The sequence below is a fragment of the Lampetra planeri genome, chromosome 31, assembly GCF_965212315.1.
Source record: "Lampetra planeri chromosome 31, kcLamPlan1.2.h2, whole genome shotgun sequence".
Taxonomy (NCBI): Eukaryota; Metazoa; Chordata; class Hyperoartia; order Petromyzontiformes; family Petromyzontidae; genus Lampetra; species Lampetra planeri.
In genome coordinates, this window is record NC_136137.1 from 9,158,697 (window position 1) to 9,181,341 (window position 22,645).

The 22,645-nt window shown below is 45.1% G+C and overlaps 1 protein-coding gene across 3 annotated transcripts in view; it reads right to left on the minus strand.

Annotated features, from left to right (window-relative positions):
- LOC144729189 (uncharacterized) overlaps positions 1-22,645 on the minus strand; it is a 133,080-nt gene that overhangs the window by 108,869 nt on the left and 1,566 nt on the right. For all 3 annotated transcript variants that reach the window (XM_078609227.1, XM_078609226.1, XM_078609228.1), the window contains exon 2: positions 17,439-19,982. In XM_078609227.1, coding sequence (XP_078465353.1) covers positions 17,439-19,958 — 2,520 coding nt within the window. In that variant the 5' untranslated portion in view covers positions 19,959-19,982. The remainder of the gene's footprint in view (positions 1-17,438; positions 19,983-22,645) is intronic.

Below are 22,645 nucleotides of genomic sequence, written 5' to 3' on the forward strand. Positions count from 1 at the left end.
GGACGTTTGTCAGAAATCGGTACAGCCCAAACTATTTTGCACGCGCGTTGAAACCGGTCCCTCACTCAAACTACCCTCGGAAACACACACATGGTCTTGACTGAATGTCGAGAAGCTTTACGGATACAACACCTCAGCTATCGTGGTGCAAGATGTGGGGTTGATTTTTTTGTTCGTGCGCAAGAAAATACAATTTCAATCGATGCTAATCATCGAAACGTTTGTTAGAGCTCCCAAACTAATTGGGCCTTTGCGGGAATTTATTTTGTCGGAAACAGACAAAAAAAAAGCACACGCAGGGGCTCATCGGTGCAACCTAACAAAGAGGCCGTTGGCTCAAGCGAGAAACAAAAGAAAACCGCACTTTGGTTTGTGCAAAAAACACTGTATCCAAAATAGAGGTTGCCGTCCAAAATATACTGTTTTGAGGTTGAACATGTCTTAACCTGGCTCTGTGCAGCCTCTACAAATCCACAAGGGCCCTCCGGAGGGGTGGGAAACACGTCCTTGCAATGGAGAGCGACAGCCACAAGCATGCAGACCCGCGATGAAGTAAAATGCCCCCCCGGCAGAACGGCTTACACTTTCAGTCCACATGAGCATGTCGTGGTATGGGTATAGTACGGAGATAGGGCACTGTGTCTCCTTTCATGAGTATCGGTTATTAGTGCCACGAACTTTCCGGCATACCTACGTGCTGGAACATATTCTCAGAGTGATCAAAGTTTTGACACGGTGTGTGCGAGGCGCTGCAAAAGAAACAGCGGGGGTTGTACTCCAACCACCTCCAACGTGCCTTATCACCCACAATCATCAGAAGCTAAGCAGGTTTGGAACCTGTTCGCGCAGGTTATGTTTTTTGTGCATTTAGTTTTGTTGTCCTTCCTTCGTACCTCGTACCATGTCTTCTTTTGACTACATACCAAATATATTGAACAAAGACGGCCACTGTATCGCGTGCTTTCACATGTGCTTCTGTGGCCGTCTGGAACGTTCTCCGATTTTAGGATGCCACTGGAACTATACACTTTTCAATCTAGATTGAAAACTAATTTCTTTAGAACTGCTTTTTGTGCATGATGTGTTGTTCTTCCCACGCACCTCCGATTTAGCACGGTTGGCTACGTACGGCGCAAAAGAAGTTCACAACGTACATACGCACATGTCAATACCGGACGACGATGGCGTACATGTCGATAACTTTAAAGTCATTTATCTTCACGAACAAGATTGCAAACTTAGTGTCTGTACTTATCTACATGATCTCGTTATCTGTTCTTTTTCTATTGTACCTCGCTGTAAAAGAGGGAGGGATGCTTTCACTGTTGCGGTTGACCGTTGGTAAAGGTGTCAATAGAACTGTCACGCAGCTTACGAGGATTGTGAAGGGTGCTGCCGACAGCCGCAAGAATCCCACGCAAAGCAGCGATCGTACGAGCGGTGCAGGTCGTTCTCGACGCGACAGCGGCGTTCTTCAATGCAAGGCCCGTGGGGCCACTGGCGGCCTCTGGTGGCCTTTAGTGCAGCCCCTCACACTGGCAAATACTGAAGAACACTACACTACATAGAGCGAACGGCACACAGGGATCGAGTGTCACCTACCATGGCTGCAACAGGTATAAGTAAACCAAGTGCAAGCTTAGGGCCCCCCAAGCAGTTCATGAGAAACCACCAGCTCAAATTAAAATCGATGAAATCTAACAAGCTTATCATTAGTCTTGTCATTCGATGCTCCAAAAAGTAAGACGCACCCCAAAACTGTACCTGGTGTCAAGTTATGCCATTCTGGTTGGATTATAACATGTACAACAAATTTTTGCTTTAAAATGCAGCGAACAAAATACACCTTAAGATGAAATAAAAGGCCAATTAATATCTGTCATATATATCTTATCACCATTTCTGTTATTCATTTCACTACATACACATTTGGAGGATATTTATTTAATCTCACATCTCTTGTCTACATAGGACGTTATAAATTGAAAGAATAGAGGGCCCCCAAAAAAACATTTCTGCTTAGGGCACCCCCAGTGGGCCAGCACCAAAGATCCCCTATGTGGCCCTAACCTGACTGTTGGGGCCAGAGAGCAATGAAGAAGGCCAGCACGGCGAACGAGGGGGTGGATGACCAGCACCACGCCCAGCTACCACCACTGGGCAAAGACAAAGATCCCCCGTATAGCCTTAATAGACTGTTGGTGGAAGTGCTGTTAGCTAGCACCTATGAAGACCGGAACGGCACACGGGGGGTGGCCCGCACCGTACCCGGCCGCCTTTGTCTCCCTAGTGGCGATGTTTACACACCGCACCGCTGGTCACACACACACACAGTGATGAGACGGTGGCTTTGCAGCACACTCACAAGAAGCTCATTCACACCGCGGCCGTATTGTCACACGCGGTTCCCATGCGCGCGAGCGAAACAAAACAAAAAAAAAGTGCCATCCGCCACGCACAGACGCGGACCAATCGCGTGCCGGCGAGACACGGGGCTGCTCGGCAGCTCTGAAGCGCGTCTCCAAGCCAGCGCCCCTCCAGGAATGCAGCCCAGAACCTTTTCCCAGGCACATCCTCCACAGCGAGTCGAGAGCCACCAGGGGATGGGAACACGGGGGTCTGTTTACAAGGAATGTGGGCATCGGATCTTTGCCTTTTAAGGCTCGCCTGAGACCGCAAACAAAAGCTCCACGGTTCTTGAACGGAGCCAGGCGCACGTCCAAAACTGCCGGGGACAAGTCAAGGAGAAGGTCACCTGCAAGTTGACGAGCGAAAGCTGTCCGCTGAACTTGGCGCGAAAGATAACACAAGCGGATAAACACCCGAATGGATAAACACTCCCCATGGGCAAATAAACTCGTTACACTTGAAATTACGGGGGACAATTACGCCACTGGCATGAACGGCGAGCCAGAGTTTTAAGCTCGCTACTCAAGACTATAAAAGGGATGTAATGCATACAGCAGGAAATGAGTCTGTGCTGTAATATAAAAAAATACAAGTGGCCAAGCGTGCAGATCCCAAGGATCTCAGAGACGAGTGCTGCTTGCAGGAACCGATTTTCTGGCCAGGATGAAATGAAAGAGGATCACACCCAGAAGAAGAGCCAGCCATAATTGTATATGGCGGCACTTAAATATGTAAATATATGCTCTGCTGTTTTCTAAGTGTACCATATCGCTTATCATACCCAAGACAAACCTTTTGTTTAATTGGCATCCACGACCAGACAATGATCACTCGAGGTTCACTGAACTGCACATTAATACAAGAAAAAAACCGCTGGCTCAAATCAAGGCAGATGTTTTGTGGTCGCACCAACTGTGTTATTTGAGCTCCCCACCCTCCCGCCTTCCACCCCTTCTCATCATGGTCGTCCCTGAGGCACCTGCTGCTTGTCCCAGATTTTGTTGTTGTTGCAATCAGACTCTGGCAGATGGCGATGTCCAAGGTCTCGGGTCTGAACAAGTTTCGTAATGGAAAAGCAGCAGTTAAGACCCTAATGTTGCGCGGATTTCGTATCCCACGCAGAGCTGTCAAATTATTGCACCTCACCTGCAGCAATGGATACCGCAGCCATGAGAAAGCGCACACGCTAAAGCGTCGGCGTTAAAGAACGAACTGGAAATGCATTACGCTACATATTGCTGTATTGCACAGTGAATAAACCTGTGAACCTGTGGTGACAATTTTTTTTTTTTTACAAATGTACATGAAAAATCCATAGGATATATGCAAAAAAGTACATCCTTCCAACAAATTAGAATAAATCTATGCACGTCCTTTACATGTTTTTTTCAAATACAATTTGCATTTTGGACGCAGCGAGTTTGTGTTTAAGCCATGCTAAGCCACACTTGACGGATTCCGTCCAATCAGGGTCACAATAGGAAACTGAAAACTGTTCGTAAATCTCTGTCGCACAGCACCAGTGGCAACCGTTCACGGGAAATAATTCCGCATTGGAAAACGATAAGCTACTCGACCGTGGAATTCATTTGTGATTGGAAATAAGCCGAGTTAATCATCAGCCACGGATGTAGAACGTCAACTGGGGAGACGGAGCGATGAAATCATCTTGGGTGCAGGAATAGGGCGCCGTGGTGGAGAGATATTAACTCCCTCGCCTGGTACGCAGGAGGTCGTGGGTTCGATCCCAATCCCTGACGCCTGCTGTATATTTGGAGTTTGCGTGTTCTCCTCGTGTCTGCATGGATTTTTCTCCCGGTCCTCTGGTTTTTCCCTGGACATTTAGAAAAATGCGTTTAGAGTATTTGGCTGTTACAAATTGCCACGTGCTCAGCCACTTCGTTGCGCTATCAATTGTGGTCAGGTCGCTTCTGAAAAAAAATAAACTAATAAAAATGTGTTTAGTTTTTAGTTTAGTTTCAATCACGTAGTGTCTTTCCCATTGACATGGTAAATGCCCAAAAAAAAACAACCACAGGGAGGAGGAACACCACACCCTGAGAAATTCTGGTCCCAACAGACCGAGAGATGCGTGTAGTAGGGTGTGGCCGCACTGGTGAAGTCCTCCCTTACCTGGGTTAACCCAACACTGCTGATGAGCAACGAGTGTCAGGTGTCACGGAACATTTTTTTTCTTGTCAAAGCTAGGCAACGACCGCGACTTTCCACAACAATGGCGGTGCGTGCACAAAAGGCATGGCATGAAAATTCGGTCGGAGGATCGTTATGCACAGTGCATTATTTGGTTTTCCCACTCGGAGCAGTTCGCGTGAACGCAAGGGAGATTGTTTTCTTCACTTTGAGAATGTGGCAGCAATACTGAACGTGTAAACATCATGGACATTTAACATTCCCGTAGTAATATTCCACGCTGAAAAAATCCATCTTGGAATAGCGGAGTTGAGTGAAGAGTACACACTCCTCTAATCCGTGGCCCTTGTAACCGTGATTCCTATTGTCTGTGCAACCCTATAGGGTACACAGAAACTTCGACAAACAATGCCCCTTGTTCTTCAAATTAATTATCCACGATTATGGGGTGTTTTGTAGACGAGTGAGGTAAATTCACAGGTAACATTGCAAGTAGGATCTGCAATGTCCACCCCCCACATCATTGTGGATAAGCGTTCTACTGTATATGTTGAATATTGGACATTGCCAGTTGGGGTAGAACGGTTCGTGATGAATCGTTACGACTCAAAGAAGCGATCTGACACAATAACCCATTAAAGACGAATGTAGAGCCCACTCGTGGATGCAGGGATCACGTTAATCCATTACGTAGAACACACTTGAGGAAAAAACCCCGTAGATTTTTACACGCCTAATACAATACACGTATCACGGATGTAAGAATCAATGTTTACTGTGGGAACCGATGCATCATTACACCACGTTCCTCAGTGACAGAATCAAAGTGCCATCCCAGATGCATCTGTTTTCCTTGGAACAATCCCCAGAATCGGCACTGGATTAATGGGCCCTCGTGATAGTCTATAATTTAATAGGTGCGCTGGCCCTGCAGGAAGCCCAGATGCCTTTGCTGGTGCCATAACTCTCGCTCTTCGACCCTCGACACATGGCTTACATTGAAACCAGACTGCGTCCAACGGCAAGTTGTCCACTCGCTGAATAAATCTTGATTTCTAATGTTCAAATGAATCACCGGTTCCACGTGTTATTTTATGCAGCGCTGTGGCCCACTGTCACGTACAAGGCACAGTAAACATTTTACGGTCACCCTCTCCTGTACAGAAATATTTATTAGGTGCTCCCTTAGTTGCGTTTCATCTCTCGCGAAAGCTACTGCCTGGATCCCCGCCATTGGAAAAGTACCACAGTGCGGTTGACATTGCAGACCCGAGAGAAGATCTGGCTGGCGTGAATGAGCCTCAGAAGGCCTCAAAGAAAGACACTTCAGGTCATACGCAATCTATACGAGTGCATCGTGTCGATGCAATCCTGTAGAGCTGGGACGTGAGTAAAAGTCGATTGCCTAAAATTAATAATCAATTCCTTTTTGTCGTGGTTGATTACTCAGGGCCCCCATTAAAAATGGTGGCTACCCCCCCACACCCGGCCTCCCGAAGGTGGGCAACCTCGTCAAGGCAGACACAGCGTGCCGCTGCTGATGGCCACCCAGGCCCGTCGATGACCTCCCGCTCAGCGGCACACGTGCAGGATGAGGGGAAACCTATTTTCAAACGATTGTGCAATTAGTTTTTGAAATTGAGGAGATAATCGAGCGAGTAACAATTACTTTAAAATCGGATATAGCCCAGATATCTGCAGTCCTCTACATGCCTGCGAGAGACAAAGCAACACCACCGCATTGAATTTTCTTCTCTAAATTTAACTTCGCCGAAGTCAGGGTTGAGCATAAATGCTTTTGCCTCCAGCGTAGTCAATACCAAAGCAATTTACAACTGAAGTTGGACAATGCTACAAGCTGAGCAGTGGATTTTGACGTGGAGTCATTTGAGGCAATTGGTCTTAATCTCAGCTCAAGGGAACATAAATAAGTAAATGTTGCAGACTAACTGAATGTCATCCACAAGAGGTTTTTTTTTGGGTTAGATCGCGTAAATATATAAATGTGTCGTTAAAACCCGCCACCACCCGACACAGCCATCCAGTAAGGGTTGTCACGTGAACAGAACATGCCAATTCGTCACTAGTACAGCACACCGGTGTGTTGGAGAGCCAAGCCACAACATTTACAATCTGAGTACGACGTTTCGCCAGTAATTACAACTAGCTTCATCAGGCGACAACCTACGTGTTAAACCAACTGAATGTTCATGGAAGACCACAGTGAACGGTTGAAGGTCACTGTCGTCGTTAACCACATAGTTCCAAAGCGTGTGCCTTGGAATCCCCTACAAAAGGGATTTTGTAATAGCAAAGCTCTAACCCAGTACACCCCGAAGTAAAGAAAACCAATCGAGCATTCTTTAGCGGCTCACCTGACCTGAGAGGCCAGGTGCTCCGCTTTACAAATTTTTGCCGACGTCAAAATAAAAGTCTACGAAATCAGATGTCAACACGGCCCCCTGCCAAAATTAGAGAACTCTGTGTGAAAGTCTCTCTCTTGCTCGTCACAGCTACCTTTTAGTCAAATGCACCGGTTCCGCCACACATCAACGGCTCCCCATTAGCCCACTCCGAACAGCTGGGCACACACTGAACACGTGGGTGTCGCGAGGAAAACTAGATATCCTAATGGCCTGAATGCATAGGCTATCGGCTTGTCCCAGGGCACCCCTTAAATAGGCAGAGGGGTGCAAGGGCAGCTGCCCGTGCTGAGTAACGATCGCCAATAAGTATGCTTCATTTCTGGTGCCACGGTGGCGAGATGTTAACCACGTCGCCTGGTATACAGGAGGTCATGGGCTAGATCCCAACCCTGATGCCTGTATATTTGGAGTTTGCATGTTCTCCCTGTGGTCATGTGGATTTTTCTCCAGGTTCTCTGGTTTTTCCCTCCACATTTAGAAACATGTGTTTAAGGGTATTTGGCTTCGATACATGTTCACAAGAAAAGCAACTTCGTTGAGCTATCGTTTGTGGAAAGGTCACTTCTGAAAAAGAGCTATATAGCTCAGCAGGCTTTACCTGGTAAATAAAAAAATAGGTTGGGATTTACACTGCATTGAGTGTGCATTTATCAGGCTTCGGGAGACCTCCTGCAAGCAAGATAAGGTCTAAGTGAAGCTGCAAGAATGTGCCTTACATCAAGATTCCATCCACGCCACAGACTATAAACAAAACATTCGGACTTAATTTATTTCCAGAATAGATTTTCAACGAACAAACTTTTTTTTGACGTTTAACCACATGGGCAACTTCAAGTATTCACCCCATGAGCATAGCCAGACAACAAATCGGCTAAATACAGAACAAAAAAAATAGGGTTACGGATAACTCCTCTTATCCGTAACCCCATTCCTATTTGCCTCAAATTGTGGACAGAGTAGATTCATGGATAATAGGATCCACAATGGTGATCTCCCATATCACCGTGGATAAGAGGAGTCCAACCGCATTGCAACTATAAACTGGCTTCAATTAAAATCTACTCTATATATGTAAAAAATTTAACGTTGACTAATCACGGTGGAGTTTTGCGAGTGCAATTCATCCGCGCGGGCCAGTGGACACGTGGCCACAGTCGTGTGCACGCCTTCACCCAGAAGGCCTTCTGTCAGACATCAATTCCCTCCCGCAAACTGTCACACATCCCACACCTAACAAACCAAGGGCAATAAAATAATTTCTGCAGCAGCGCTAACTTCACGTCAAATCGTAACAAGATCTTTATCTTTTTTTGTATTAAGCCGTTTTAAGTGGGGCGAGCCATTACACTGGCACGGTGAGTGTGCTAAGTCGTGTCAACTTCGACTTCCCCCCCCCTCTCGGTTTACTAGTTTGAATGATGCAGCTGCATTAGCCATCACAGAGGCAGGTTCAACCCCCCGCTCCTCTCCTGTTGCCCCCCATCCCGCCTTTATAGAGCAGACCAAAGACTCATGAAGGCAGACGGTGCACCGCACCGCTAATCCGTCTGTCCTCGCCTGTCCGCCTCCCTCCACTTTTCTTCGGCCCGGTGCATTTGCCCGAGGAACACAATTAGTAAATCAACTACCCGGTCCCTGTCTTCCTTTGGAAACCACATCGACAGGCATGCAGACAAGTGTTGTGTGTATATTATATACGTAATTTTATTATGTTTTATTTTTATTATTGTATTACTTCCCTTCTACGTGACTTTACCGAAAGAACCAAGAAGATGATATACGTGGTTAAGTCCACGACCAAATCGCCAAAGAAGTCACCTGATCTTGTCGGATCGTGGAAGCTAAGCAGGGCTGATCCTGGCTAGTTCTTGGATGGGCGAATAGTTCTGGGACGGGCGAGTAGTGCTTGGATGCGTAACGCATGTTTTAGGTTGTGGTGCAACGTGGCGAGCAGCAAACGCAGTGCAATAACATCCATTGTTTTATCGTACATCTATACTTTGGCGTCTATGTTGTTATACCTTCACTGGAAAACACTGGTCGATACGGCCGATAGGATGCCCAAACGAATTGTTATTTTAGTATTTTTAGTGGTCAATCACGTGTCTCTAAAATTATTCATTTAGTTATTCATCCTTTAAAATCCACAGTCCCAACTCGTGCGCAGGAGCAAGATAGATACGTTGCATCGTGAGACCATTACGGGTGGTGATGACTTTGGGAGAGCTTTCATCCATCAGGGGATAGATCATGGCTCACGGACCATTATACAAAGAGGTGGTGCACGATAAATTATGAATATACAGGATACGGTACTGTAGACGAGGCAAGCAAATAAAACATTTGTGGAGCACGAGACAGGAAAAGTATGCAGAACCTTGCACTCAATTTACTTCTCAAAACATAATAATTCATACGAAACTTTTTTATACGCCACATACCAATGCAGCGATTTTTTTTGCTGTTCCCCCACATCCTGGTGGCACGTAAGGGGTAGTTTATTAAAAATAGAAAAAGTAATCCTGACCTCCCTTGGAAACTACAAAACCCTTCCCCTCCACACCCAACAACAAAACAAAGACATTTGTAACATGCCCCAGTAAATTCCTTTTGTGTACGTCTTCTTACAGTGCAGCGTTTTTACAGCAAAACTCTCTCTCAAATTACTCTCACTGTACCGCAATGACATTTTAGCACTCCCGATCCTGGGAATTGCAACTTAAATCCTCCAGGAATCGTACAAAAAAACCCACAAACATTCCACACAACTAAGCTAGCACCGGCACTGCATTTCTAAATTGTCACTTTGTTTTGGAAACGCCAGCTTGACGAATAAAAAAAAACCTGTTTTGTGCACATTCTGTGAAAATTTGTACTTCTTAGACGCACTCAAATTTGTGACCTAACCATATTACCAGACCCCCATTGGCAGGTCCCTTCTTCACCAGCCCAAACCGGTACCCAGCCCACAAGCCCCTATATATCCCTGCAGCCACAACGTTCCTTGCCACATCCACTCATCGGCCCACCGTGATCCGAAAACAAAATCAAGTGACCCTGAATCCATGGTTCTATTGCTGTGCCTCAGCCACAGCAGACAAAGGGCCGAATGTTTCACGAAGCCCCACCAAAAAGCTACTGGACTCAAGCGTAATCCTCACAGGTATACTGTCGAAAAAACATTATTAAAGATGTTTAAAAAATATATAGAAATGGAAAATTACTGAGAATGAATAATAAATAGACACTTCCTTTATGGCCAATGGTTTCAAGCCTGCTCAGGACCAGTCAGACAAAATTCTAACTTTTCTAAACGTTGGTTGTGTTTTTTCTTGCTTAGCCTCGGATACATTTTAAATGTCTTTATTTTTACTGCACAACGTGGAGTAGGTCAACCCTAATCCTCACACAACCCAAGAAACACACCCTGTACAGTATCTGCATTTTAACAGATCTGATGTAACCACCAAGCAATGCTTTATTTTAGCCATCAATGGTAATTTCTTAAGTCATACAGTGTTCATAATTCTCATGACCACTGGCATCATACCTACCAATAGTACATTAAGCACCCCCCTGTCTCTGTATTCAGAGTTAATTCTTCTGAGGTTAAATTTCGATTTAAAGCTTTCGTGACTGCAGGGATTCATCTTCTTGGTTCTTTCGGCAAAGTCACGTAGAATGGAAATAATAAAAGAATAAAAATAAACAATATAATAATTATATTATTTTATTATGTTTTATTTTATTAATTTTATTATTTCCATTCTACATGACTTTACCGAAAGAACCAAGAAGATTAATCTTCTGAGGTTGCCTGCAAAGGCATTATATGCAATGACAACTATGCAGCAGTTGTGCTTCGGGGCACAACGCTTCCCCTCACAACAAATCTAAACTGCACCGCAATGCCAAGCCCTCACCCCAGGCCCAGTCCCAGCTCCTCCCGAATGGGGGGGCGGGGGGAGGGGCAGTCGAGCCGCTGTTTGGGCCAGATTGACAGCAATACACACCACGCAGGAGAGGAGTGAACATGGCAGGGCCAAAGGGACAGTTGGTGGTGCAGGGCCCACCCAGCACCCTCTAGCGCTGGCAACTGCCTCACCCCCCAAATCTAGTCATTTAATTGAACTCGGCAGGCACTGTGTTCTAGCACTCCTAACAATGAACTGGCTGGACTGTAAATTGAAAGTATTATTAGTAGTAAAGTGGCTTGTGCCTCAGGCTGCATTTCAATCAGGTCAGCCAGGGTCGGTGGCCCTGAAGAAATGTCTGTATCCCGGCACACCGCATCCAGTATACCTCTCGCGATGGTCGCAACGACTGTTCACGTGCCAGCTAATCCAATTTACACAGCAACATCTGACGGATGACTTGCCACAACAATGACTACGACTACCTCGGCTGCGTTTCCACTCAAGTCAGGTTCGCTCAGGGGGGGAATGCATGGCAAATTCCACACATGGGAAGGCACCCATTAGCCCGTTCGCCATGTCACTGTGTCACTGTCATTTCCCCTCACTTAGCACCGGGGTCTCCCTTTGTATGGCAGCAGGGCTAAACAGGCTTAAAACTGTTGCTAACAGCTGTTTTAAAACAAAAAGAGGGCTCTGGACTTTGCGTGTTACAGACATTCCTTTGAAACATGCGGGTTGCCGCCACGTGCACAAGCCGTTTGCTCCAAGCCTCTTGCCAATTCGCAAGCATTCAAAACATTAAATATCAGCCTGGCCCTTTATTAACTGTACACGCAGAACAATAGTTTCCCAAACGTTGGTGCCCTGCTGGGGTTCGACCTTGCACGGGCCTTAATCCACAATCTCTTTCGCAAATTAATGAGGTTGATCTAAAATGGCTCTAATTTGATAAAAATACAATACGCTATGTTAATTCCGAGTCCAGAATGGGCACCACCCCCCACCCCGACCTGCACGCTATGGAGGTCCCAGCAAAAGGGCTGCGCTTTTACATGGATACAATTCCACAATTCAAACGAGTGAAAACTCGCGACCCGCAAGAAAGGCTCCGTTTTGTCTTCATCTTAAACCCGACCATTCTTCGAGGTGTGCAGTACTCGTCCCCCGGTGACATTTTCGCTTTGAAAGAATTCACCGCGTTAACGTGGATCACAACGTGTTTCATTGCAGAGCATTAAGGATGATGGTTGTGACATTACACACACCGAGACTTGCTTGCCTAGTTTTGTGTGTGTGTGTGCGTGCACCGTGATCATATGTCCCCCAGCACCACCCTTCTAGAGTATCAACTTCATTAAAGTACAACACTGTATTTATTTATTACTTCCTCCGCACGGCAACTATCCGGCCCATACCGAATTCAACAGACGGCAGGGAACGCCGCTGGGAATCAAAGCCCCGAAACATGTTGCTCTGCTTCTCTGTCTGACCAAGGCTGAATCTTCTATACTTGACGTCTCTTGGTGACACTGGGCATGTGTTCTACAAAAATGAAGTAAAAAAAATACTTAAATGTATATGTATTTTATCTGAACTCTTTCATGTAAAATGCTATCGGCCTTTTCAATGATGACTTTTTTTTTGTACGCAGGCACTGTGTACACGCCATGGAACAAAACCCCCGACGTCGTCAGTTCGCGGAAGCACAGTAGGGCTGAGACTGGCCAGTGATTGGATGGGCGGATAGTGCTCGGGTGCATAACAGGTGCTATAGGTTGTGGCCGCTACCTGGTGGGAAGCAAATGGCAGTGCAGAACATTTCAGTGTTTTGTGCAAGCCTGCAACATCTATGCTCCCCGCCTTCACCGATCCGCACTGACCAGTGTGGTGGTCCATAATACAGGTGTTTTGGGTTAGATCGTGGAAATCAAATACTACATAAAGCTCGTGAATTGTTGCTAAAAGAAAAAAAAATATTTACGCGATCTAACCCAAAAAAAACTCTATTATGGATGATATTGGTCGCGAAAGCCTACGTGTTAAACCAGTGTGGTGGTGTTAAATATGGAGTCAAAAACACCCCAAGACCCGCACAGTGTGGGGAGGGGCCAACAGTGGATTGACAAAAAGAGCTGTGCGTGGCAAAGGACATGCATTACCCAACTAAAGCCCTGAAGCAAAATAAAATACATAGCTACCCTTTCCACATTGGATTCCAATTTAAAAACAATTGCCAAATTGCCTGCTCTTGGGCATGTTTTGGAAAAACTGCCACGTAGAGTAATGTGCTGCCTGTTAACTCGGACTCAAAAAAATACCAGAAGATGGATATGCGAAGGAGAAATCAACCTAAATGTGCTCCGTCTCAGGACAGCTTAGAAGTTAAGCAGGTATTGAGCCTGGTTATTCGATGTTGTAGGTTGTGGGGCTTTGAGATGTGGCCAGGATACAGAATATAGGCTCAGGAGATGGCAGTGTTAAGTGTTATCCCCTTTATACCGGGTTTTTTTTCGACACTCCTGGTTTCTTTCCATACGACACTCATTTATCAAGGCATTGGCCAATCGTCCCAATGCAATATATTTATGAAAAAAAGAGTCTTGAGACTCAGTGAAGCTTTTTCTGAATAAATAAAAAAAAATTGTAGTTGCAGCCACATTGTCAATCAACTGTTGGACAAAGGCCTCCCCACATTATTCGATTACATTTTTAAATTTAGTTTTGTTGTTTATGTTGATGCTTGTAAGAAACAACCAACCGTAAGCTGTTTTACAAGCGTGACCCACGGAGGACCTTGATGATAAAGAAAAAGGGAGTTATAGCAGCGAATGAATCATAACATTGCAGACATTGGGTAGCAAACACATTGGAAGAAAAACAACATCGAAGCCACGCACCGCTCAGGCAACACTGGCAGCAGGTGACACAGAAATATAGCGCCGACTCGCGCGGGGTTCGCTCACCACAAGCGCAAGAGAAGGGGAGATCTTGAATCAGGGAAAGAGAGCTGTTTAAATATACTGCACCACGCTGGTCATTCCGGGTGATGGAGGGAGGCCTGGTTCAGTTATCGCTCACCACTGATGTTGGACACATCCAGGAATCAAAACTCGGCTCACCAGACCTCGAGTGCAGTGCACTATCCACTGTGCGGATGATCCGCACCAGGTGAATGATTGGGTATTACTATCGTGAAACAATGTCGTGGGCAAGCACATATTTATTATTTGGAATCTGTTCATTGCACTTTAAGGAAACAAAACAAGATACGCTTTTTCTTAAGTTTGACACGTAGGCTTTCGCGATCAATATTATTAATAATCAAGGTTTTTTTTGTGTTAGATCGCATAAGTATGTGTCGATGATGCTGGATGTAATTACCTGAGAAACGTCGTACTCAAATTGTAAATGTTGTGGATTAACTCTCCAACACACCGGTGTGCTGTACTAGTAATGAATTGGCACTTTTGTTTTCGTGACAAACCTTACTAACTGGCTGTGTCGGGTGGTGGCGGGTTTACGACACATTTATACTTGAGCGGTCTAACTAAAAAAAAAACTTGATTGTGAATGTTTTTCTTAAGTTGCATATTAATCTGAATTACAGTTGTAAGGGGACTTATTTTTGATTTTTCCACCAGAGGGTTCACCATTTTGTAAGCTGTATATAAAGTATGGTTGAGAATGTTATAAGCCATAGCTTGCACGACACCTCACTCTGCCAACAAGCACACACAACAGTCGTTGTGTGTGCTTGTTGGCAGTGTAAATTTATCTTTTAAAAGTAAAAAAAAAGGTTTCGCTTTAAACAACCATAAAACACAGCAATATTGTCTCGTAGGTTTATTTTTGGCAGTCAGGTCTTGTCATTACCTCTTAAACTGTAGTAGAGTACAGTGGTCATCTTCGCTTGAAGCATATTTCCGATGGTACAAAAACATATCCAGGAAATGAGCCGAACAAATGGGGCACCTGGATAAAGTGGAAAATCGCTTGAATACTGAAATGTTGGAGAAGGGGAATCTGAGTGTGGTTATATGATTTTGTGGTTGGTAACATCAGCTGGAACGTCAGGGCTTTCAGCGCCCGTGACCGATAATCTCATGCAAAAAAAGAGAATTTGACAAAAAAGTTGCAGAGTTGCAGACCGTGTACTGCAGTTGAGGCCATTATTTACGATGCGCAGTGAGCATTGACAAGTCATACGCTTTAACAAATTAAACAAAGTGCAAGTTGGTCAGAGGCAAGCAAAGCTGCGTGCCACCTTCAGTTTAAACCCAAGGTGAAGAATTTTAAACAACCACGTGCACTTCATCATGGGACCTCCTTGTGCACTCTTGCACAATTTCCACATTTAAGTTCACTGTGGGGGTTTTTTTCCCACGAATTCACACCGGGGAACGGATGAAAATTTGAATGTTTTTTTATTGTCCAAGCCATTTGCTAAAATGATTTGAGCATTCAGCGATGCACTAACACGGCGCAAGATGGAAATGCAGCAGGAGAGAGGAATTGATTAAAAGAGGCTACGGAGGATCTTTGTAACATATGGTAATTGAGCTGCTAATCAAGCACAAAAAGTATCCAACTGGGTTCTTAAAAAAGGCCACAGCAGCCATAACAAGCAGTGAAGGACTTACATCGTTGTATCAACCACATGTGGGAAATTCCCAAGTATTGTGCAATTTTTTCTTGAATGAACTAAGCCTAATTAAGTATTTAATCCTGCCTGATGATCACAAGCTGCTAAACTGCTTAAAATACATGTTGAGCAAATTGCAAGGGGAATTTTTTTTTTAAATACGCTAAGCCTAGGTGTATATGGGCAATCTAATAAAATGAAGCACAATTAATATAAATATAAAAGGTGTTATAGCATGCTGGTTCTGAAAAGCCAGACTTATATCTCCAGCTGTTGTTTTCTTTCTAATGCAGAAAGGCACATGAGCAAACCGCAGAAGCCATTATCTCCTGCAACATATCAAAATGGTCTTCTGCAAAGTAATACAGTACACAGATGTGAAAAATGTGCCAGTAGGCAAATTGAAAAAAATATGTTCCAGGGAGCACCTTTCAGCGTCTGCACATTTCATGTCAACTTTTAATACTTGTTCTTGGTTCTTTCGGTAAAGTCACGTAGAAGGGAAGTAGTAAAATAATAAAAATAAAACATAATAAAACAATTCTCACGACGTTTCGGCCACAACGCAAGCAGCCGTCCTCAGGCGAAGAATGAGACATTATCAAGCTAGGAGCTGTGTCTCATTCTTCGCCTGAGGACGGCTGCTTGCGTTGTGGCCGAAACGTCGTGAGAATTGTTTTATTATGTTTTATTTTTATTATTTTATTACTTCCCTTCTACGTGACTTTACCGAAAGAACCAAGAAGATGAATCCCTGCAGTCACGAAAGCTTTAAATCGAAATTTTAATACTTGCATAAGGAGTTTTTCTTTTTCTTTTATGTTATTATAATATATACTGTGAATCATTCTCTCTCGACAAGTAACATCCGCTCCCAGTCATCGTAAACGACTTTGGTGTGGCCAAAAACTGTAAGTTGCTGGCTCATTTGATGTGGACAAATGCCAGGGCTTAAATAGTCAAGCAAGGCGGTTCAAGACGACTCTATTGTGCAACATTGAATTAATAGTCCCTTAAAATAAGGTGGCATATGCAAGCACAGTTACTGCTTTCTTCACATATCACACGCGTACTTTAATGAAGAGAAAACATGTTACGCAACGATGGATAACATACATTCTAAACTACATGGTATATTTTATTATTTATTCCGTAGATACTGTACTCTAAAATCACCAGTCTTATATTCATTTTACTTTCAGAGCAAATTCAAATACTCAAAATTACAGAATTATTTAATGCACAGCAAAATTCTTTATCTATTAAAACACTCATTTGGGGCCAAATGCCCCATAGTATGACATCTTTTTATTTATCCTTGCACAACCGCAGTGTACGTAGCGAGGTTTTTCTTTCATTTTTTAATCAGAAAAAATAAAACCAGCACTGTCTTTTCAACTCCAACGAACGTCAGTAACTTTTTAATTACTTCGGGCCAGAGTGACGATGGCTCTGGCCCAGAGTTAATAGATGTTATCAAAGCATCGCTCATGGCCAGCAAGCACAGCGGGGTCATGCCACGCGACCTTTGAAGCAGGTCATGGACTATGGGAACCAATAACATTATGATGACATCCTGCAAGCTTACATACGCCCCCCCCCCTCCCCCAAGCTTGTGGGCATTTTACTGATTCCAGAACTTGGGTTGAATATCATCAAAAATTCACAATCAAGAATGGCTAGAATAAACGAGCCGCAGCTGTGACTGCTTTTGCACATCAGAGCGCGTGCGTAGCAAAATGACCGTGAAGGACCGCGGTCAAATTCGATCTGTTCAATTACCGCGAGGCATCAAATTAATATTGACTCCCAACACACAATTAATCTCGACTGCCCCACCCGCCACACCCAAGCAAGCAGTCAGCCATCAGGAAAGGCAAGCGTGGCACTTACCCTGATTGAGCTCTTTGCAGAGTGGGTCGGTGCGGCGGCGGCCACCAGCTGAGGCTCCAGATTTCCCCGGAGTTCTTGTGCTGCCCGATGACCTTCGACCCCAAGCCCCAACTCGGTGTCTCCATCGACGAAGGCCTTGGTCTGCTTCTGCAAGCAAACCCGGCTAGGTTTCTTCAAATCTACCGCGTGGGCCGCCGTCTCTACTCGGCTGACCTCAACCTGATTCTCTACGGCCATCGTATACTCTTCGTCGTCATCATCAGAGTCGTCAATAACTTCCCTCTGCGCATGCATTTTACTTTCAATCACCGTTGTTGCAGGAGCATCGGACACTTTTGAAAGCTGGGCGTGGGCATCTACAATCGGAGTATAATCTCGATCTTCTTCATCGAGGAGTTCTTTCTGTGCATGCATTTTCTCATCTAGAATGATTTTTGCAGCAGTATCCACTTCTTCAGAAAGCATGACGCTTCTTTTATAGGGCTCTTGCTTTTCGTCTTTTTTCACCGGTTTGTCAGTTGTGATTTCAAAGTATGTGGATCTAGCCTGGACTTTGTCCAGAATATGTGCATTCTTTAGGTCATTGTCTTTCATGGCCTCTTGTTTAGGACCTGCCTCTGCCGTGGCATCTGTGCTAATAAAATGCTGTTGTTCAAACACTGCACACGAGACACCAGGAGAAGTTTTGCGAACATATTCCACCTTAGTGTCCACCCCAGTGACAGAGTGAGTTTCCACGTCGGGCTGCTTTTTAATGACCGATGCCTCTGCTTCTGATAGCTTGCTCTTAAAATGACGGCCATCTGTTTCTGACACCTTACTTTCTGGCAGAGCCTCCTCTTTCTTAGACATCTCTTTTTCAGACAAAGTCGTCTCAGTTTCCAATGTCTTTGTTCGAGCCAAAGCCGTGTCTGCCGCAGGTACCTTGCATTCAGGCAAATCCATTTCTCTCTTCACGATCTTTGTCTCAGACGCAGCACAAGTTTTTGTTTCGGATATCTTTCTTTTCGGAAAAGCCAGGTCTGTTTCGAATGCCTTACTTTTAGGCGAGACCACCTTTGTTGTGTCTGATGTCTTCTGGGCAAATGAAACTGCTGTGGTTAGATCGGTTGCTGGAAATTCTGAAGGAAAGTCACCGCTGGTGTCCATGGCCGTTGGAGAAAGCGGCACCTCTATCCGACTCCAGCGGACACCCTGGCTGTCGTGCTGTGATCTGAAAGGCCTCGGGCATTCTAAACTGAACTGCCTCGCTCTCTTGAACGACTCCCGTGAAGATGGACTTATAGGCGGTTGTCCAAATCTTGGCTCGTCTTCTGTTGGCGACGCCAGGACAGAAGTCGACGATGTCAAAATAGACGTTGGTGATGTCTTGAAAGAAGCTACTGCTGGCAAACCTGCAGTTGGCGATGTCTTCACCAATGCTGGCGATGTTTTCACCACGGTTGGTGATGTCTTCACCACAGTTGGTGATGTCTTCACCACGGTTGGCGATGTCTTCGTCACAGTTGGCGATGGCTTCATCACAGTTGGCGATGGCTTGTCGACAACTGGTGACTCGGAGCCAGAAACTGGCGATGTTGAAGCGGTGGACGGTGAAGTTAAGACCTTTGCTGGACGTGACGCGAATGTGGCAGTAGCTGCAACCCGTGGCAGAATCTCTGGTTTTTGTGCGATGGGTGGAGAAGATGAGCTTTGAGATTGAAGGACTGGAGAAATGTTACTCTCCACGGGTCCTTTGTCCCTGGTGTGATGAAGCTCCGCTTTAATTACCTTTTCCTTTTCTTCAGCGTGAAACACATCTTCAGCTTCATCGTCAACATCATCATCATCTTGAAGAAATCTTTCCAATCTTTTGGACATTGGTCCAGCATTCACCTGGTGCCCAAATATGGGTGCGAGCTTGTCACTTTTCGTGCGCTCGCGTGCAGGGTCATCACCTGGACTTTCAATTCCACTTGACTTTCGAATTTGCGCGGTGGGCATCGCAAACTCTGTCTTGGGAGACACGGACTGAGCACCAGGCGACGACCGCCAGCTACTGCTCACAGGGGAGTGATCCAACGTGTCTTTCCCCTCAGGATAAGATGTCAACAGGGGCAAGGGCGTCATTCTTTCCCTCGGAACAGGCGAAGGCAGGGCGGCGGGTGTTGTGGTTGTGCCGCTTTCAAAAATCTTTTTTGTACCACAGAATTTCTTTTCAGAGTGACACGGCGAAACGGCCTCACCGCCAGTGCTGCGGTGCCTCCCATTGGGACTCGTAGACTCCATCACGACGCTCGACCTCGACATGAAAGCAGACCACGGCCGTGGTGCCAGCACAGGTCTCTTTGGCTCTGGTGGGTCCGAGTCCACAGAGAACATGTTTTTGATTCTTCGTACATTGAGGCCGTAACCTTTCGTGCTGTCGTTCTCGTCTTGAGTATCGTCCTCCTTCGTCTTGTCGACGATGTTGTTGTTGTTCGCGTTCTGCACCTCCTCCACGCTGTTCTTCTCGCTCTCCATACTGCTGTCGTCTGACATCCTTGCTGCTCAACGATGACAGACCTGCCACAGGCACACAAGGCACATTTCAAAACCTGCTGCTCGCCTTGCACACAACTAATCCTCAAAAGCATCAAAGTATATATAAAAAAATACAGCCTCCTGCTACATAAACAGGTAAAGGTGTAGCCCTGCAATTGTTTACTCACCTGATTTGTGGTGGAAGGGCCTCCACTAGGGGAGCTCTAGAGAGCCCCTCTATAGGGCATTTGGCCTACTGCTCCATGCTAGCCAGACATTTTGAAACTAAACTAGAAATGTTTAACTGATTTTATTGTACCATTTAAGGCCCACTTAGCTATATAGCTCAATTCGCACTCACGGCCAACACCGGTGACGATCATCTGAACCAGCCATCGGCCTCTCCTAGGTCAACTCAACCTCAAACAACTATTTAGCCTATTTGTATTTTACCATGTAAGGCCCACTCAACTATATACTCTTTTTCGGAAGTGACCTGGCCACATATGATAGCTCAATGACGTGGCATATCATGCGTAAATTTATAGCAGCAAAATAATCAAAAAGGTGGGGTGCCCACACTTTACCCCACCACACGCAAACCTGCTGATCAACTGTAGGGTCCACCCTTTACTGCCGAGTGGATAGAGGCCACGGGGTTACCGAAACATTGCCCATTGTTTCAACTGCCATGCCAGGAGATCAAACCAGCGATGTCTGAATTGCAAGTCCAGTGTCAAAGCCATTACACCCACAGTAGCACATTTGTGAAATGTACTCATAAATATATAAATATGAGTACATTTCACAAATGTGTTCGTAACACAAGTACTAAACAATAGCTGTCAAATAGTTTTGCAAATATCATTTGTGCAAATTGTGTTAGGCTAACCTTAAAAGCCCTATTCAACTCAACTCTGTGAACTATCCCCACACAATGGCACATGAGGGCTGCCAGCATGTTTTAGATCTTTACTTTCGCAGAGATAAATGTGAAGCCAGGGCCGCCAGCGATAATCAAAGATTATCAGGAGCCGCAATGTCGGGAGTGAACTTTGTACCGGTGGCAAATGCTACAGACTGCCAGACCACCCTGGTTGGTGACCACTGAGGTGGCATTTATTTCCAAGCCGTTATTTCTGCTAGGTTAGGTAAGAGATCCTATGGGACAGACATTCACAAGAATATGCAAATGAACAAAAAACCAATGTGTTGAATCCACACGCAAAGCTGCTTTAACAGTGGTGCCCTTTGAACGGTGTATATAAACTGCGGCCAAAAAAAACACACACAAACGGCAATTGTGATGTTAATGTTTCGTTTTAATTGGCAGCGTTTGAGTAAATTGCCATCGCCACTTAGTGGATCCCAATTAGTTAGGTCCCTTACAGCAAGCATCGCTTGTTTGCGTGTCAGAGTGTATCCGCGATGTGGCAGATGCTGGGTACAGTGGGGCTATAAAGGGTCAAAGTTTATTTTGGGTATGTAGCAGAGGGCTGAAAACAGCTGAGCCCCAATTTGTGGCTCTGAGCTGAATGGGAAAATGCTCGCATACCAGCCCACGAGTAAACCAGATACCACATTATCAAGATAAAGTGAACTCATTCTAAGTGCAGTTACCAAATTACCAAGCCTGTCTTTAAACTGACTACAGGCCGGACAGGACACAGTTGCTGTACACATTAAACGGTACGTACTAAAAACAGTTAACAGCAATGCCTCAGTGAAGCTGATTGCTTTGGCGGCTGTATTGGTAAAAAAATAGGGTAGCAAAATCAAGAGACATGCACCATCGAATTTGTATTGCAGTACTCCAACCGCATATTGAAGAAGAGAACATACTTTACACGTTTTAATTAAAGAGTGATCGCTCCTGACATTTTTGTAACAAATTACTAAATATTTTTGGCAACTTAATTAACAAGTGAAAATGGAACATAACGTCGCAATATGGTTTGAACTACACCCACTTGTCACCACGCTGAACTACATTTATGCTGGCTTCAACTAAATACCTCTGGGGAGTTAGTTGAATAAAGTCTGAGAAGCCCTGAGCACAGTGTACGGTGAGAAGTCTTGTGTTCATGCGCGTGCACGTACTACAATAAAGACACACGCGTGCGGATGGATGAACACCTGTTCGTGAGCACACACACACTACTCCCGCTTTCAAAACAGCTCAAAAAAGCATCGACCGAAGAGGAACCTTATAACCCAGTGATCTCGAGCAACGAACACGGAGAGCGAAAGTGGAAAAATAGGGCAGGCACACACGGTATAACACTACAGTGGATAAGGGGGGGGGGGGTCAGCTTCAAGTCAGCTTTTAGCACGCACAGGGCCCCCTTGAACACACACTCCAGAGAAGTGACAGAGTGGACGTTCAGCGAGATGTGAGCGAATGGGTATGATGAGCAAAGCGACCCAGTAGTCTCCTCCACGTAGCCAAACTCTCTCACACACTCACACATACATACGCACACATTCGCACACAAAAAACAAACATTTTTTTTTACATTGAGTTAATGTTTCATTGTAATTATTAGTTTTGTTTAATTGATTGAACACTCTGTTTTGTAGCTACATTGTTCTTTTTTTTGGAGTGGTTTTCATAAAAGCCCTCTTGGGGTTCCAACCTCACCTGTACACCTTTATAGACTTTTTTTATTTCCACTGCTTGTCTTTCACGTGTCTTTTTTATGCAA